Source organism: Drosophila santomea, chromosome 2R, assembly GCF_016746245.2.
Source record: "Drosophila santomea strain STO CAGO 1482 chromosome 2R, Prin_Dsan_1.1, whole genome shotgun sequence".
In the NCBI taxonomy this organism is placed as follows: domain Eukaryota; kingdom Metazoa; phylum Arthropoda; class Insecta; order Diptera; family Drosophilidae; genus Drosophila; species Drosophila santomea.
The window spans coordinates 4,895,269-4,914,556 of NC_053017.2; the positions used below are offsets into that span (position 1 = coordinate 4,895,269).

The following is a 19,288-nucleotide window of genomic DNA, read 5'->3' on the forward strand; positions in this document are numbered from 1 at the left end:
GCACTTTGGCGTTGGCTATTCTTTGTTTTTTATTTTAGTCTTCAGCCAGCCACAATTTGTGTCCTCAAGCCAAGTAATTTGCATGTACGCGCGAAATGTCCGCACTAATTAGCGTTTTCATTCATAGTCCGCTTTTCCCCCAAAACGGTCTCTGGATTTGATTATCATTATCGTTTCTCTTTAAAGTCCGAAGCGGTAATTAAATTCTCCCACTTTGGACACCCGAGTTAAATTCTTAATTTTCCCTGCTTTGATGTTATGCGTGCTTGCATCGAATCCATGTTTTAATTAACCAGAGTATCGAGCAGAAATAAACCAGATTTCCCGCGTGCTCTACGCCCTTTCAGGTCTACTACTACATTGTGGATTCCCCGCGAAACGAGGGCAAGGAGTTCTTCGAAATCAACCTGCAAAGTGGCGAGATCTTCACGAAGACCGTATTCGACAGGGAGAAGAAGGGCGCCTATGCCCTCGAAGTGGAGGCTCGGGATGGAGCCCCCTCGGCTCGACCCAACAGCAATGGACCCAATTCAGGTAAGCGATACCGGTTAAACATTCAACAAGCTAATTTTCATACCCGAACATATATTCAATACGGAGGCAGTCACTTGGAGCTTGTTAGTTAAAATGGAACCACAACAATGTAATCTTTTTTCAAATTATGCTGTTGATAGAACTCTTTCAAAGCAGCACAACTGATAAGAAAAATGAACAAAATTATCATTTAAACAAACTCAGCAAATATGCTTTTCGCATTTGAGCTCACAAGACACAGCATCGTTATTCATATACAAGCCTTGAACATTCGAAGCGAAGTCAAATTCTGTATATTTTCTAGAACTTAGAATTTATGCAAAGTGGCAAACTTTTATCGCCCCAAGATTGCAAAACGCATAATGTAGTTTAGAAACAAATTGTTGAGTTCTTGAGTGCCACCAAAATCGCTACAAATGGCAGCAAATAAATTTGACTCAAAATTCCCCAAAAACCAGAAGCGAATTCGCGTTGCAAATATTTACCAGCCTGTTTGTGTGAGTGCATAAATACTGTGAATGTGTGCTTGTGTGCGTGGGCGAGTGTGTTTTGTCGAGTGCATTTGGGGCATTTTATGTATGCGGAATGTTGGCCAGGCATTTGCCACATTGGCCACATTTGGCGTGGCGGACATCAAAAACGTATTCGTCAGCCGGGCGTCCTGTGTCTGAATGGTTAAGCTGGCTGGAAAAATATTTGACGTAGGTGCGGATTGTTGACGGGACTAAAACAGGGGCCAGGATGTCAGGGGAATCGAGTCGTAAAAGCATTAGATCTGATTTAGAGAATTACTTAGCTGGAAAACAGATAGCAGCGTGGAAAGCGGTATTTAAAAAGCTTAATAGAAAATAAATAGATCTGGACTAAGTTATGGAAATACATTATATTATAATATATATTATATGGAAATACTTGTATTTATTAATTGGCGTTTGAAAATTACCAATTATGTTCGTGAAATGCAAAAATGCTCACAGAAATGCCCTTTTTCACACAAAGTGTATGACAGTTTTCAACATTCCACATCAAAAATAAATGCATTTTGTCGCATGAAATGTCATGAAATGAGCAATTAGCCGCTTGTCAGAAATGTAGTTTTCCAAATTTGATTAGCAACTTGTGGATTGCACCACTACAGTTGTTTCTTTTTCTCATTTGTTACACATTTCCATGGGTAAGCCTTGGCAGCATTGTTATTTGCTGTTCATTAAAAATTGCCCCTGAAATGGCAATCAATTTCTCCGCACCCCCATTCTCATGGCCATTTATGGGGGGACTTTATATTTTGCCGGTTTTTTTGTTGTGCGGCGGCGGTCTGTGAAAATGCTTTTCAATTGTTTAATACGTCACTAAGCCGAGCATAAGCTCGTGGTAAATGGAAACGGCGGAAAAGTAGACTCGCTTGCGGGCCGCATTGAAACTGATGTGCAATCAACATGGGCGCGAAAGAAGACGGAGACAGGGGGCTTTTGGTCATGAAAACGAAAATTAAAAAGTTTTTTGTTTCCTGCCTGTTTGGAAAAGGGAAAGCTGCAGAGATATATACGTAAATTACCACAGTTGCTTACAAATATTGATATTCATGTTGAGCGAAAAAGTTGCGGCAAGGTTCTTGGGCTTTTCACGAGGCTGCCCGCTTTTCCGGTGGCTCATTTTTGGGGCCAGGTTCTGGCAACAGCTTGTGGTTTTGCAATTTCCCCAGCCAAAACAAACAGGCCTCGCTGGCTGGGATCTCGTTTAGAGAAAAGGCAATAAACTATTGTTAAAAGCCTGTACCCTGCGATGATTTGTTTTCCGTTCCGTTTCTATTTTTTTCGACATCGGTTTCGTTTTCATTTTCTGCTGATGCAAGGCAAAAGTTTTCGGCTTTTATTTATTGTTTTTAATTGATGTTGCCATATTTGTTTTTACGTGGCATCGCCAACAAATATATATCTATTTTTTGTTGTGGGCGTTGTATACATTTTATTTTGTCAAGCGGCAAAAGCTGGAACTGTAAATCTCTGGCATGTTTTTGCAGGAGTATCTTCTTTGCACGTATTTACATATGAAATTGATTATGTTTCAGGCTTCACTTGTTGTGCTTCATTCAAGCCATTGAATTGACCCGGAAAGCTTGAAAATAATCAAATGTCCTTGATAGGGCAGTTGGTTATACAGTCGAATGCTTCGATTTATCTTACTAATCAACATTTATGTGATGGTAAAGCTTCAAACAAAAATGAAACCAGTGCTTTACGGAAAGCCTTTAAAAGGCTTATCTTAGAGTTGATTTCTCAGGAATATTTATTTATTGCTGTGTACCTTAGAGCCTCCTATTGGTGTTTGAGACATTTCTTTGCGCAGCTCTGGCTTTTGTTCAATTTGCCTGTTACTCTTGGCGCTTCACATTGGTTTTGCTGAGAATATTCTCTTTTTGTATTATGGCTTGTTGATATTCGCATTTGGTTATTCCTTTCGCATTTATTGTGCTTTGAAGTTTCTGCGGTGCTTTCACTGCATTTCTGTGCAATTTCGTTTTCACGATGGCGGAGTTTTCCACCACGCCTATTGTGCTATTTCCCAGGATTCCGTTTTGCATTAGTCGGGGCAACTCATTTTATTTGGCCTTTGTTATTGTTTGGCTTTGAGAAGCACTCCCTTTATCCTGCCTGCGACCTTGTGACCCACTTAAATACCAACAATTTTGCCACAGCTGCGTTTTGGGTTGCATTTTCCGCTCCATTGGCAAACAGACCCGAAGCGAAAAATCATTTGCCTAAACAACAAACATATCTGTTATCCCACACGCACACAAATGTTCGAGCTTCAAAACACAAAGATACAAAGGCACTGGGAAAAATAAAGGATTACAAATGTCACTCGTCACATAAATATCTAAAAAAAAAACGCCACAATACTCATTTGAAACTAATTTCTAAAGGTGTTAGGAAGTGTTCGAGAATTACACGTAAACGGAAATAAGAATAAATAAAACTAAATTTAGAATGGTGCAGCTATTTAATAACAGCATAGAGCTTTAAATACTTAATTAAATTGTTTTTAAACTTTTTCCTTGTGTACCCAGTTAGCGATGTCTTGTTTTGTCCGTTGCCTTTCCTTGCCATTGCTGTTTGGTTATCTGTGAAACGTGCTCTTTTTAGTTATGCATACTTTTAGGCTTAGCAACCTCTCCGCACGTACCACATCCGTTGGCTTTCTGGGGAATAAATGCGGCAACAGGGAAACCAAAACACCAGACAAACAAAACATGACAAATGTCGGAAAGTTAAATTTGAAGCAACACTGGGCAGTGTGAAAGAGTTATTCAGGAAAAACAACCCCGACGGAAATTATTATTTATCCAAGGGCCCAAAAATTGAGCCACTGCCGGGAGCAGTTTAATCCTTTCCTCGTTTGGTTTTGGTTCTCGTAAAAATCGTATTAGATAAAATAAGCAAAATTTGCATGACATACTCGAGTGAATGGCCGAGGGCAACCTTAGCAATGACCCAATTGTTACACACATCATAAATTCGGGAAAAAATAGAAGAGAGTAAAGACTCAGCTTATTGGGATACAAAACCCTCCGGGGCATAAACGCCTTCCAAGCAGTTGTCTAATTTCTGGGGCGGAAAGATGTGCTCGTAAAAAATGTTCGAGGCCATAAAATAGGGCCACTCCCACCGAATATTACCGCCCATCAGCCGGCGAACAACCATTTTAGCAAAGAAGTTGTTTGGAACTTTGCTCTAAATATTCGATAATGCTTTTATGCCATGCATTCAATTTATGACTTCCTATGAAAGGTCCAACAATTTGTAAATAGTTTGTTTGGTTTTTGTTTTCCTTATTTTTTGCAACTTTAAACTCGTCTCGTCGCACATTGCGCATACGCAGTGATGTCATCGAGAATGGAACAATAAATGGCCGTCGAGTCGTGGATTTCTTTTGCCCATGGCTTCTCCGGCACTCGACGGAACCATTTATCTTGATTGCCGCACTCCATCATTTATGATCGATGCTTGAACTACGTCCTCTTGGTTAAAGACATTAAAAATAGTCAGCGATGACCACCGATATTTGCTGTAAATTGAATCTGTTTGTTAATGGATTTTCATTTTTCTCCTCTTCTCCTCTTTGCAGGTACGTAAATGGAACTTTGCACAGTCGTTAGTGAATATGACTGATATATTGGGATCTTAGTGGTATGTAAGATAAATACATAAAAGCCTTGAACGCCACAAATCGACCATTTAAATACAAGTTTGCTCTCATCTTGGCATTCCCAGCCCATAAATCCTCCCAATTAGATACGAGACAAGGACGATAACCAGGCAGTGTAGTACTATGTATGTATGTATGTATGTCAGTGTCCAGATGTAGTTGGCCTTCGTGGAGTAGTTTTGCACTGTTAATATTAGCCCAGCAATGCCAAACAATTTGTCAAAAGCAAAACGAAGGCAGCGAGAGATGAAGTGGAAGACAAAAAAGACGGCAAGCCCCATTCGCATGTATATCTCTCCGACGAGGGCATATGTGTGTGTGTGTGTGTGTGTGAGTGTGTATAGGAGAAATCATGAAAAATGGCATTTCCGCATTGCCAACTTCATTTCCGCTTTTCCTTCCGAGCGGTCAGAGTGGCAACAAGTCAACAACAAGTTGGCCAAAGTGGCAGCTGCATTTACCATTGAAGAGCTGACAACGTCTTGAGAAATGCCCGAAGGGAAACGCTAAAATAAAGTGGAAAATAGAAAGAAGCAGGGCAAGCAGGGGAGGACGGGGGAAACGGTGCAAAGTAAACGCAAATATGTACTTTTCGACCATAAAACAAAGCTCCCGGCACTTGGGCCAATTTGCTACGTTTTTCTGGTTAGATGCCGATAAACAAGGGGAACTACTTGAATTTTCCCTTCCCTTCGCTCTCACTCTTTAATTTGCATAAATCGCCTTAAAGTTGCTGCCAGCATATTCAACACTTGCCAACAATGGGCCAAAAATAGACACCCAGCAGTAAGTTTGGGCCGACTCGAGTCAATTGCGCTTTCTAGAGCAATAAATCTTAGAGATTATTTTAATTTCATGCAAACTATTTCAAGCTGAGCTGCGTCGAGATGCCTGTCAACAACTTTTGCAACTCGAGAGCACCAGCAGCAACAAAAGATAGCAAAAAGTTGCCGAACCTACGCAAAAAAATTAAAGGAGGTTACGCAGTGCAAAGCACCAAACTCTCGCTATCGGAAAAACGAGGTTGAATTCCACACGCAGAGCCGAGAAGTAACATTTAGCGGCGGAAACTAACAGTTCCCGAGCTCCTCTCTGGGATCCACAGTTTGAGGGGAGAAATCTAACATAGCATTCGAAAATATTTACAGACCGAATTTCAACTGAAGTCGGACATGTAGGGGAAGATTTACAGAATATAGAAAAGATGTAGAAGTTTTACATGGTAGAAAAAAAACAGGTTCCACATTCCCCTAAAAATGTCTATTAACAGTATGTTTATTAATTTAACTTTGTAGTTGGCTGAACAACATTTAGAATGAGTAAAATAAAAAATATTTTTTTAGAAGTTTCATTACTTGTTTTAAAAGCATAAAAGTATACATATTTGTATAAGTGCACAACAGACTTTGAAATGTTGTGAGGAAATGTTAGCTACAATTTTGCGTAACTCTGTTAATTTAACAGATGCTTTAACTTTTTCGAATTTTTCTCTCTCGTGGGAAAGATTCTCTCTATTTCGGCGTGGAACGCATGTAAACGCCATTCGCGGCCAGTCCTTAAAATTCCTTTAACAGGGCCGGCTTTTGGCAGGTCTTTGAACCTGATCAACCACCCAGCTGCCTCTGTGTGCGTGCTCGTGTTCGTGTGAATGGGGAAGGACTCTTAACATCCTGCCAATGCTGTTCATGGCGTTTTTCGAGGACGCTTCTGAGCATGTTGAGCAGCCATCGAAGCGAATGCATGAAATGCAACTCATATATAGAGTAAGGATGCTGCCATCAAAAATGCGAATCTGTTGAATGGGAGTGCCGAGTGTTATTTGATGAGCAATTTTAATGCAATTCGCCATGACCTTGACACCCAGGGGCTAAAGAGCTGCGTTCCATTTTGCGGCGATTTAAATTTATTTAGTCAAGGAGCTGTAATAAATATATGTCCTTAGAACTCTTCACAACTATTTCCAAAAAGCATAGTATCTGATATTATGATTTTCGTCTGGAGATTGTAGCCTTAAAACTGCTTTAAGAACACAAACGAGTTATGCTGGTGTGGGCGTGCCCACGCCCACTTCAGCTGATATTTATGGCTAAGCACTTTGGGTCCACTTTTCAATAAACTGCTTAGTCGCGGTCGCAGGCCACAACAGCAGCGAAAGCTCCGCAGAATCTTCTGCTTCATTCGGTGATTTATAAGTGCAGGGATCCACAAAATTTTCACCACCCCTTTTTGCCACCGCCACTGCATGCATCTTGTTGCTATCAAAGTGCAAATAAATTACCGGCAGTGGAGAAAGAACTGCCCATTTGGCATAACGTTGGCCAGGAGCACAGGATATGGGGAGGGATTTAGTCTGCTGCCTAAGCGTTTTCTGATGAGACCGCTCACCTGTGCTCTGAAGAAAAAATCCATAAAATTGTGAGGTCAATGAAGTCCCATATTTTATGCAGTGAAAGTAAAATCAGGAATAAGAGAGTCGTAGTAAATAAATTTAAAGAGGCGATTGATATTTTGCCTAAGCACTTGCAGCCCTTTTAAATTCTTAAATATCTCGAAACTCAATGAACTTTGTTTAATTAACATTTCAGTAAGGAATTATTTTAATTACCGCAATGTTCAGGTGTTTGCATCTGGCCAAGAAAACATGCTCGGTATTTGCTTGTGGCCAAATGGCCATTAACTGGCCTTGTCATTCACTTCCCTTCACATTGACATCGTTGTTGTCGTTGTGTCGACGCTTTCAAACGTAAATGACACGTGTCAAAAGTCAGTGGGAGCTACCGTACAACAAGAGTGCCACGCCCACGCAGACAACTTTAATTGTTTACGAAAGTCCGAGGCCATTCAGCTTGGAAATGGTAGCAGAAAATAAGGTTAATACTGCCAGAATGCTTGCAGAGCGTTTCGGTCTCGTTTTGGCCAATATTTCCTCTGAAGATTAACGTCACATCCACGCAGCTTGGCACCTTTTTCAAGCCAAATGATTAATGACAGCAATTTCGGGGTGAAATTCGGGTGGAAAAGCATTTTTCCTCTTCCTGTTCAGCCGTGGGCAGCTCTCCCTTTGATGGAAATCTACTTGTTGGCGCCAGTTTTTCAGCCAATCAAATTTGTCGAGAGGAAAAGCTTGGCCAACTGATTTATTTCCCAATTCCAGAGCATTAATGATTTCCTAGCTTATGAGGATTAAGGACATTTTCCATGAATTACAGGTGGCTCTTCTTGTTCCATAAAACTCTAAATCATATTAAAAAGCATGCAATTTCTGATTTTCGGTAAAAAGTGCATAAACTGCATACCTTAAAATGATATTTAACCAAATATTAAAATATTTTTTAGCTACATAAAGATATATGGTTGGATTTCTTTATTTTCGTTAGGACAACATTTTAGCCACCTAAAAACTCTTTGAAAAATGTCAGATGCAAGTGCATAAAAGGAAACATCTGGCAAATTAGTGGGGCACAAACAACATCAGGTGGCTGCCTTCTAACCCTTTCGGCTGCAATATTGAAAGCCCCGAAAGAGATACACGGAATGGCGGAGAAGGAGTACGAATGTCGTTTGTCGGCATTTGTCACGTGCAGTGACAGGTCGTGGGGGCGGCGGATGTGGGCGTGGCTGGATGTCGGTTTGTTTGGGAATTTGTGTGCAGCGTTTGATTGAAAGGCGTTGCGATTGTCGCTCCACCACGTTGCAATGCCTAAGCCCAAAGGCAGGGGACCACCCTTAAAGAATATATTGGTGGGGAAAAATTCATGGCATTCTGCGCATAGCAGCTCTCAATCAACCCAGCCAGTCAATCAACCAGTCAGTCACTCATGCATTCAATTACCCAATGCAATTCATTTGAACACGCGTGCACTCGAAATATTGAGCAAACGGGTTTTGTTGAAACAGTGTGATGAGATGCACACAGAGCCGGAAAAATTGCTAATTTCCGCGCTGAAAATGCACTGATGGTTGAAAAAAATGAGAAGGAAATTTGTTTAAGGACTCAAATGCGGCAAATCAATCAGTTTTATTTATATTAACAATTTGAAAACTAATTGAGATCAATTAAAATCAGTTTCAGTTTTACATTTTCCGCTCAATAGCACCCAGCCCCCAAAACGAAACACTGAACGCCAATAGAATTTTGAATCGCCTTTCAAATATTCATTAATTTAGCAAAGCGCTAAAAACCAAATTATAACATAAGCACGAATTTTGGCTGTGCAGACTCATTTTGTACTATATGTACTTGCAAACGTATATATTTGTATAGGGGTAATTAGAAAGGCAAGTACGCCAACAAATATGCAAAAAAACGTACAGAAAATAAAATACCAAATGGGGAAAGTGGAAAAGTGGGCGAGTGGTTAGCCATACACATGTTTGCATTTTGTATTTAAATAACCCAACTTGCTTGCATAGTCTGATTTTGGGCCACAAAAATTGCACTTCACATGTAGTACATTTGCAGCCAACAAATCTAGGTCAGCAACAAATATTGCGTATACGCCGCCCACACCAAAAAAATGTAATTGATTTTGTTGTCCAAAAAAATCACATCAAATGAACAAGTGAGTTGGGACCTGTTTTGAATGGGATGAAGAGAGGATAGAATGTACAGACCGGATTTATTTAATGAATGTTGAGTGAAAACATTCAAGGGAAATAAAAGTGGTCACATTAAATATGTCTGCTTGTGGTTAAAGTATGACGTGTTCTTTATTTCAGAATCACTTCAACTTTTCAAACAAAATCAAAAACTTTGAATCCTCGCATGTGAATTTTCCGCATTTTCCTGCATGGCTTTTGCATTTTCTGCCCTAAGGCTGTCGTCTCTGGCCAAACGCATAAAGTGTCAACTTTATCATGAGACTGCAGCCAACTTGCTCTCCCTTTTCGTCCTCCATTTCCCACCCATTTTGGCCACCTTTTGTGGGCGGTGAAAATATTACCGGAGTGTGCACATTTTGCACATTTATCGGCAGAGGTCAGAACTGACCAAAGGTTCTCTGTCCTCTTGCTAACAAAGTCTTCGACAACGAAGCTGGCAATTTGCGTGTCATAGAAAAAAAACAAAAGCTTCGAGGAAAAAGTATAAAATAGAGGACTGGAAAAGATTTAAAAAATTCTCTAAAATATGTTACTAAATAAGCAGGAGTATAAGTATTAAGAAAATGTCTGGAAATATTCAACTAAATTAGTACTCTCGACTAGGCCGCGTTTATTTTTGCGCACCAAGAGCTCAATTTGCTTGTATTCACCAGCAACGACTGAAAAAGTGTCAATGTAAAATCCAACAATTTAATTAAAAACTTTATGGCAACATGTCGCTCGATTTCCTCTCTTCTTTAGCTAACACTAAGAAAGCAGGAAAAATACTTCATAAATTCTGTGGCTGACAATTGCGGCGGGCAAGGCAAAAGCGAAAAGAAAATAAGGGGGGTGGGAAATATTTTCATGTAACCAATAAAAGCATAAAGTAGACCGAGTTCTCCAGCAATGGTAATGGCAATGGGAATAGAAATGGGAATAGAAATGGAGATGGCGATGGAGCTTCCCCTGATATATTGTCATAAACGTTGACGAAAGGCAAACATAGGAATCACAAGCTGGAAAATCATCATCATGAAAGCAAAACAAAAAGCCAGGCAACACACATACAGTCGCAGCTGCTGCTGACAGTGGGGAATCACATGAAAACAACATGTCGCTGACTTTTAGAGGTGGGGCCGGAAAAGTCGGTGGGTGGTTTTTGAATGGATAAACTCCACCCACGCAAGAGACTTGAAAAGTTTCCAAACACTCGATACGGCTGCATAGCAGTGCCACAAAAAAAAGAAAAGACAACACAAAGTTTTCACATATTTTACTTACAATTAAATACAATTGTTACAGCATGGGAAAAAGAGGCGTGGCTGCTTTTTTCCGCTTGTGGGTAATAATTTATGATTCTTCACCGAGCTCAGAGCGCGTAAATTATGAAAATCCACTTAAACTTGCGCCGCGGAAAACCGCCAAGGAAAACCGGCTAACGAAGCAAAACAAAAGTCGCAACAAGGCTAGACGCTTTTCTTTCTTTCTTTTTGTTGCTGTGCTTTTCCTGTTGTTTGCCACTTTTATAATTGCTCCACTTTTTTGTGGCTGTGTCGACATTTTTTCTTGGGACTCAGCTTGTGCACAGTAAGCAGCTTTACACTCGAATCGCGTTTGTATTTGGTGTGTCACTTAAATTAGGATCGAAAGTAAATTTATCGTGATACATAAATTTATGAATAGCTCATCTTTTGTTGAGAGGTTGGGAAAAGGAAAACGGATGTGATGGTTTAAGCCTTATCCTTTTGGCTTATTAAAGAATTAGTACACCTTAAGGTATCCAGTCGGCAGGCTTATTATTCATAATATATCAGCATTATAATATCAGCAAAAATGACAGGCAGGGAATAAAATGGTTCCTTTTATGCGCCTTTTATGCAAATGTTTTCTTGTTCATTTAAAAATAGGAACAAACAAAGATAATCAGAGAGAGTACATTATAAACATACTTCGCTTTCAGTCATCCGTTGTTTGTTTTTTATTACCCCCAATTAGTTATGAAAATGTCCTCTTAATTGCGGCTGTAATTAACTCTAATGAATTTAATTGTTCCACCGTTCACCATAATGCAAATATAATTTAATCAAAGGCAACTGTGAAATATGGCGTACATTCTGCTTGATTGTTGTTTATCGCTTGTGTTTATTTGTCAGCAGCTGTCATCACATGTGGTTTTCATCAAAACTTTACATACACGAATTTAATTGCAAAACAACGATCGTGGGTGGAGTTTCAATTTCGTTTCCACTTTTTCTAGAACGGGTTCTCAAAACTTAAACAGAGTCAAACTTTGTATGGTCAAAAGGTGCAGACCTTTCAAATAATTTAAAAGTTCAGTTTGATAAAAAATGACGCAGCGAAACTAAAGAAAAGCACTGGAGCAAAATTGCAATTAGCAATTGAAACTTCCTGCGCGTTTGGTCCTTTTTTGCACCTGCAGCGGAAATAATTTTATAGCAATTTTTGATTTATTTGGCACAAAGTTGCAAACAAAGAAGCAGTGCGCAAATCAAAATCAAAATAAATCAAAACAAGCATGCGTAACATTCTTATACTGAAAGGTTTTGTACAGGAGTTGCTTGAATACTTATTTATTCTTTCCAGAAGCTGTCAAATGCTATGTACTGAGAGCTTGCTTAAAAAGTCACTTTAGTTGTCTTTCCTTTTTTCCCGAACTCATAAGCGTTTCGCATGCAAAAAGCTGTCCCCCACAAACATGCAAAATTATTAATATTAACTAATTTAAGCTGGTCTAAAAGGCAGTAGCTACTAGCTACCTTTTTGGGTGGGAGACGGGAGACCAGCCACGACATGTTGTCGCATTGTTGTCAACGCAAATTTTTCATGTGGCATGCAACAAGGCAGAAGAAGGTGGCACTCCCTCGCGCTGCAACCCTTTCAACAGCTCAACGCTTCTGACTTTTAATATGCAAGCAACCCGAAAGTCCTCACCCCATTTTATCCTACCAGTTTTTGCTGCTACTGAAATTATTTCGTTGGGAGCAGCGACGTTGAGTGTTGCTTTGTTTGAAGAGCCACGTCGCACCCTGCTCTATGCTCAACAAATTTATGGTTGGAGCCCTCAGTCCTCAGCAAACCCCCTACCGACATAGTCTTTTATTAAAGTTTTTGCACATTTCGTCCTTCACATACTGTATGATGATTTTGTACCGCTCGCCCATTTTCTGCCCATTTCTCATATGCAACAAAATTTGCATAAAAAATAAAACATCAGCAGCCACGCCGAAAAATTGTTGCGTTCGTATACTCGTATATTTTGTATATTTTGTATTTTTTGTATTTTTTCTATTTGGGAAAGGGTCAGGCGTTGTTTTGTTATTTTTCCAGCTTGGTTACTCTTTTGGATCCCGCTCATAAAGATATATATGCAAATTGTGCTCCACTTGGCTCGCGGCCTTCTATGCGCATATAAGTTGGCCTAATCACGTGCCACTCAGTGGCGAAAAAGTGGGAGGGACTGCAGCTCGATTATCCTGGCAAATAGGTAAACAGGTTTTTGGCTCCGGCGGAAGTTTTATCCTCGTCCAAATCGTTATTTGTCTGTTTTTTAGGAAATGGGAAAACTTGTAATAGTAATTATTTCTTTTACCATTTCAAAGCTTCCGTTACTCACATAGTACAAGTACGTATCTGGTAGCTTTTTTTTACAAAGAAAACTGTTTTAAAATGCCAGCTTAACAAAATAACGCAGTTATCCTTTTCTTTTTTGCACTGCTCATAACATGTTGGAATTGTTTAATTGAAGAATATTTACAATTTCGCTTTCATGAGATTTATTAATTCTATTTTCGATAAGCGCATCACTTTTTATTCCCTTTCAACAAAATAGCAGTTAAATATCAAGTTAAGCTGAGCGAAAAATAATATGGCTTGACTGGTTATTAACTCAAAAAGTTTTTTCGACCTAAGCTTCCCCAGTACTGATCAAACTGATGAAAGCAAACATAAGCTTTGGCTTTTGCGGCATCATCATCAATATGTTTACATTCAAGGGCTGGCAAAAACTTAATAAAAAAGTCTGGCTTAAAAATGCATTCACTCGTGCTGCGATGCTGCAAATTCATTTCAATTTTTCGGCTGTAAAGCTTCTGAAAAACAACATTTAACACACACACACACACACTGACATCCCAAAGGCAGCGGCCACGCCCTCTATTGGAGGAGCTGCCAATAAAAAAGCTTTGTTAGCATAAAATTGAACATGTGTGGACTGCTAAAAAAATTGGAAGAGAGGTAGCCGGGCTTCGTGCGTTGTTGGACCCCCTTTGTATGATTTTTTCAGTGCTCCCTTTAGTGCGCTGCCTGGATTATCCTTTGGATTATCCTGTGCAGCATGACTGCGTTTTAGTTGCAATTTCTTCGACGCTTTTCCCGGCGAGTTGAAAAGGCAATAAAGGGCCGTGCCCTCACGCCCAATGCATTCTGCCAGTATTTTCCCTTTAATTCGTTAAAGTTTCAAGAACTTTTGTCTTCGGCGAAAACTTTCAATTTGACTAATTGAAAATGTGTTTGCATAGGAGGGCGAATCATTTTCATAATTTGATTTTGCCGAGTCGCGTGCACAACAACAGTTTGGTGTCCGAATAATTTCGAAATAAATAAAACAAACAACAAACCAGTGTACAAAAAAAGAATACTCAAAATTAATTAAAAAAGGGCCAAACAGGGTGGTGTTGTCGCCGCCTCTAATTGAGTTCATCAACAAATTTTGTTTTGCTCCTTTTTCCGCGTGTAATAAGCTTAGGTATAGCTGGGCTTACGGGAAACTTCAATTGTTGATCGTAATCCAATGCGCTTACTCGCAGGGATTGTATGTATGTGTGTGTGTACGACGCCTGTAAGTATGCTTCATAAATTTTGCGGGCGCCAAAGGATGCCTGTGCGTGTATGTGTGGCAGGATTAAACGTGAAATTTTAATACGGATAATATTACAGCAGAAACTTTTCGCTGCGAGGAATTTGTTAATTTAAATTTTTCAAATTTCATCAGCAAATTTAGCATATTTTTAAATTTTTGTAAGATGCTTTTTAATTACACCCTGAAAAGGAAAAGTGTTAATTTCAAAGACTGTGGTCTTTTGCTAAACTTTCCATGTAACATATTTACGATTTAATGATGTCGTAGGAGTTTAGAACATTATTGCACAATATTAAATAACCTACGAAAACGCCATGCCGCCGTAAAAGTATATTTAATCCATCAATTAGTGACTGAGTTGGAGCCTATTTTAAAACGTTTTAAAGCCTGTCGGCACAATAAATAAACAGGACTTAAGTGCTGCCATGAAGTGCTGCTTCGCTGCTCCACTACTCCACTCCACACCACTCCATATAAAAAGTGAACCCAAGGCAAACACAGCACACACACTGGCGCAAATAAACAAATAGCAATGGCAGCCGCAAACAAAACGGAAGCAAAGCGAAATCCTGTCTCGCAATGAGCAAACAATAGGCGAGTGTGCGTGTATGGGTGCGGGCAAAAGGGTTCAGGTGGGGTCAGCTGCGGTTAAATAAATGGGATGGTTGTTGGGAGAGGGCCGCGTGGGGGGTAAAGGTTATCTCGGCATGTTGGTGTCAAAACAACAAATTGTTTTATAATGCTTGGGACAGACAAAGGACACACAATCACACACTCACACACTGAAACACTCAAAGGCGAGTCCAAAATGGAAATGGACACACACAGAAGCCATTTGGGCGTGGTCAGCGTATGGCAAATGGCGAATGGCAAATGGCAAATGGTATTTGGAGGCCGAAACGGAAAGTGCTCGGGCTTATTGTTCACATTGTCTGAGCTTTTATAATTTGCCAGTCAAATGTCACGACAATGGGATCGTCTCATTTCTATTGAAGCTGTGAAATTCCCGTGGAAATGCCTCTCAAAAAGCGCTGCATAAATGATTGCGCCATAGGTGGCCGTCTTTTGTTTCTGTTTTTTACTTGTGCTTTTTCATTTTGCTGAAAACTTTTCCGTGCTGGTGCACCTATGAAACAATTTCCGTACCGAAAAGGGAATAAGGAATTTGTTATTGGCTCTATTTTTTCTATGGATGCGGAAGCGATTTCCCTTAACTTTTATTTTCCTCAGCGTGCAAAGCTTTCGAATTTTTATAAAATTACATCTTTTGACGCTTAAGAGAATGAAAGAGAATTTAGTAGTGCACTCAATATTAAAATCATTTTAAAGGGTAAGGTAATTATTTAGGTGTTGCACTCTTTTCCATTGAAGTCAAGGACAATTTGTTTCTAAATAACTCGAAATCTCCGCCTTGCGAGTTTCTAAGCCAGTAACTTTACCATTGCATCGGGATCGGCGGAGATTCATTGAGTTGTCACCTCGGCAGTTGCAAATTGGCCTGACAAATGCGATTGGCAGGCAAGGAAGTTGGTTGAATGTAGGGAATGTCTCGGCTCGTAAATTGGCATTCATTTGCATTACCGTAAAAAGTTATTTGCACATGCATGTGTGCACTTGGCCCGGCCGCACGCTCCAACAAATTGCAGCTACTAAAGCGCTAAAACGTGACGACAGATGCTGGAAAAGCTGGGAAAAGCCGGGAAAGCCGGGGAAAGTGTGTGGGCCCGAGGCAAATACCCAAGTAAATTCGAGTGCACCAAGGGCGGGGTTCGCTGAGAGCTAAGACATGGCATTAGCCTTTTCCTACTTCCTACTTTTATTTCACTTTGCTCAAATGCTTATTGGCTTAGTCCGAAATGCAGCAGCAACATCAGACTCAATAAATGCCATAGCCATGCGTCTATACTCCACTGTAAGCCGATTTATCAACTGCTTCCCCTTCAGCCCCTTCAAGGCCCACCACCATCCCACCAAAGGATGACAGACCGATGAGATCTTAAGCTAAGTTCGTTAACTGACGTCCTTGTCGAAGAATACAAATTAGGTTCAACTGCAAATTTGCCTAAGAAACGCTTAGCCTTGGCAAAGTGCATTTCATTTGTAGTATATACTTAAAGCAAAAAAGTTAAATATTCAAAAGAACATTAGGCTTTGAAGTCCTGGGCAGCAATAATAAGATGTTATAGGTGATAAATTTGGAAGGTAGTCAACTTGACTTAACACCTTTTCTAAAATTAAATGCACACAATCAACCGATGAAATGCCGGCTGAAACGGGGGCAGGTGGCATTCGCCTGAACAATGACAGTCCTGCCATTTACAACCTGGCTGAAACAAACGCAAAATGACAGCCAACAAGCTGCAGTAGCAGCAACAACAAAAACAAAAACAAAAACAACAACAACACTACTCTGCCAGCCGTCGCGACAACAACAAGACCAACAGCAATAACAAGCGTGACGCAAGTTATGCTCCAAGTGGAAGCGCAGTTAAAGTGTCAAAAACACGCGCACACAAACACACCGATGAGGGGGGTGGTGGGCGGGAAATAGGGAGGGGGAAACACTCACCTGGGCAGAAGCCACCGAAGGTTGTCCCTTGGTATGCAAGTTTTATAGATTTTTTTCACACGTGAAGCATTTAAACGCGCCATTAATCTCAAACAGTCGTGGCGACTCTCGCACAAGAGCCCGCCTTCTCGCAAACGCCCCAGGCCCTTTACACTGAGGAAAATAATACAGAGATTATATATGTAAGTAGCGCTTTGAAATTGCTGGTAAATATGTCAAAACGTAAGCAATGTGGCGCAATGTTTAATGGGTAAGCACCTTTTCAGGTGGTAGTAGTTTATGAAACACCTTTTAAGCCACTGCCTTTTTTTGCTCTGCTTTAATGGTCACATTTGTCATAAATATCGAACAAGCAAGTGGTTGCCACTCAGCCCCCCTTTTTTGCCACGACTTTATTTTTATGTGACCACACACACATCTATACGCGCACAGTATCTGGCAGACAGGCGAGTGGGCGTTTGGGCGTTTCGGCGCTCGGTGGGCGTGGCCCAGAGTAACACATGCGATTGATTTAAAATGCACTTGAAATTATGTACGATATATTTGACAAGTGAATTTATTTAAATTTTGTTTTTGGCAGGTGTCCGGGGCCAACGGGGCGTATGAGTGGTTTTAACTTATGCGGGCGACCGTAACAACAGCATAACGCTGACGGTTATTTATGATTTCAAGTGTATTCCGTTGTCTGCTTTTAGGGGTCAACTTATGGCCATGGCCATGCGTGTGTGTGTGTGTGTGTGTGTGATGTTGGCCATTGTTTATGGCCCGGCACTTTTTGCTGCAATATGTTGCCCTGGCAAACAATGCGATCGCATGTAGCGGACCAGCTTCGGAACAAATTGTGCTACATAAATTATGCGAATGTCAAAAAGTTTTTGGCGATTCAAACACGCCCACCCGATTCCGCCCACCCCGAAAACAAATTGAATTAAATCGGGTACTTGGAATTGGGCCAATTTCGGGCCGAAATCATGTTGTAATTACACACTTTATCTTTTTATTGATTTTATAAAAATTTAGTTTATTTGAAAGTCTTTCAAAAAAACTTAACTAAAGCCCTTCTTCTTACATCCATGTACTACATTTCTTCATAAGGCAACGCCAACGTTCTTCATAAATGAACTTTTCCCGTCCAAATAGTTTCGCGCTCAGTTTCATTAGGGGTTTTTCCAAATACACAAAACTTTTGTCATCAAAAAATCGCGCCGTTATCCCGCACATGATCAGCAGTTTTTGCGGTGTGCATTTAATAAGCAGCGTCACATCTTTTTATGATTTTATCATGCATATAAACATTTGACAGCTCGAGTGTTTATGGCGAACTTCCCGTGCTCATCTAAACTTGCCAATTTTGCCATCAATATCATCATCAGCAGAAGCCAAAGCAGCCAAAATATCTCTATCAGGATGCGGGGCAGCCACAGGGTCCTGTGCCTTTGATGGCTGCATTTAAGTGCTTCGCTTTGGTTATAAAACTTTAAAATATGTGCGCAGATTCTTTGCATCTAACAATGTATGGAAATACGCGTTTTGGCAACAGCTGAAGCCCAATTTCCGAAGTATGCTGGCCAGCGTAATGAGCTGATGCGAACTCGAATATTTCCTACTTACTTGGTACCAATAAAGTTTGGCCAGAAGCGAGACAAAGTTTCCACGTGGACTTAAGTACATAAAATATTCCTCGGGAAAGGATAAGCTGTGAGGGAAAAGAGTGGGGGCAATTCAAATTACCAGCTGGTCAGAACTGAGCATAAAAGTGTCGTTTATCAAGAAATAATAATAAGAGGATTCCAAATTTTCAAGGGACATTTAATTACAATATTTATTTTTACAATTACAAACTAAACTAACTCTTTCTGCACTAATAAACTTTTCCAAGAGATTTCAAAACACGGCTTGACATAAACTCTACACAACCGTGTTGAAAATCAGCTTATTCTATCTCAATCTATAAAAACCAACTCCTTCGTTAAGCTGACTTATACGTATAAGTTCCCAAAAAAGCTTTTCTGAAAGCTTTCAGGACTTATTTTGCTATAATTACACAGAGTTTTTTCTTCATACTTATAGTTAATAATGGATACAGTCTTCTGAAAAAGACATCCTACCAGAAAGTTGTCGATGCTATAATAATGATTAAATTTGTGTCTTATATTTCGAGGAACCAACCATTTTTAGAGAAAAGTACCACTGAATGTTGTGTACCTACAAAAGCTCTTCAGCTTTTATTCCTAAATTCGTTATTGTACTACGCATGCTTGTCTTATACTCGACATGTAAAAGGGATTTTGTAAATGTTTAATATCCATCATAGAATAAATCCCTTTTCGACGTTGCTTTCACGCTTATGTATGAAGGATTTGTTCAAGACCTTTTATAAGAGTATGTATATGCCAGAAGTGCTTTCGAAACACACAAATAGTCGTATGAATATATATATCCCTATATTGCGTCCAGCTTTCGAGTCCTTTTATAGCAGTAAAATTTCTTATAAAACTCGTATAACAGTTTTGTGG

General features: G+C 40.0%; 3 protein-coding genes across 13 annotated transcripts in view; 1 reads left to right on the forward strand and 2 right to left on the reverse strand.

Annotated features, from left to right (window-relative positions):
• The window catches only part of LOC120446413 (neural-cadherin), a 99,179-nt gene that overhangs the window by 42,470 nt on the left and 37,421 nt on the right, over positions 1-19,288 (forward strand). For all 11 annotated transcript variants that reach the window (XM_039627361.1, XM_039627360.1, XM_039627363.1 and 8 more), the window contains one exon: positions 348-534. In XM_039627361.1, the coding sequence (XP_039483295.1) occupies positions 348-534 (187 nt within the window). The remainder of the gene's footprint in view (positions 1-347; positions 535-19,288) is intronic.
• Positions 3,531-3,937, reverse strand: LOC120446899. Its single transcript, XM_039628117.1, is given in 3 exon segments — positions 3,531-3,637; positions 3,640-3,655; positions 3,718-3,937. Coding segments are annotated over 3 exon segments (192 nt in total). The 5' UTR covers positions 3,787-3,937.
• On the reverse strand, positions 6,328-7,856 carry LOC120446415. The gene is made up of 2 exons (XM_039627375.2): positions 7,346-7,856; positions 6,328-7,132 (listed from the first exon to the last, which is right to left on the reverse strand). Exons 1-2 carry the CDS (start codon positions 7,412-7,414, stop codon positions 6,827-6,829), a joined length of 375 nt encoding a protein of 124 aa, XP_039483309.1. The 5' UTR covers positions 7,415-7,856; the 3' UTR covers positions 6,328-6,826.

What these genes read in the sequence shown, in the direction of transcription:
- LOC120446415 (XM_039627375.2), bottom strand. Translation starts at nt 7,414, where the DNA reads ATGGCCATTTGGCCACAAGCAAATACCGAGCATGTTTTCTTGGCCAGA. An exon ending in GCAAACACCTGAACATTGCG is followed by an intron (nt 7,133 to 7,345) that starts GTAATTAAAATA and finishes TTTTTTCTTCAG; the next exon opens with AGCACAGGTGAGCGGTCTCA.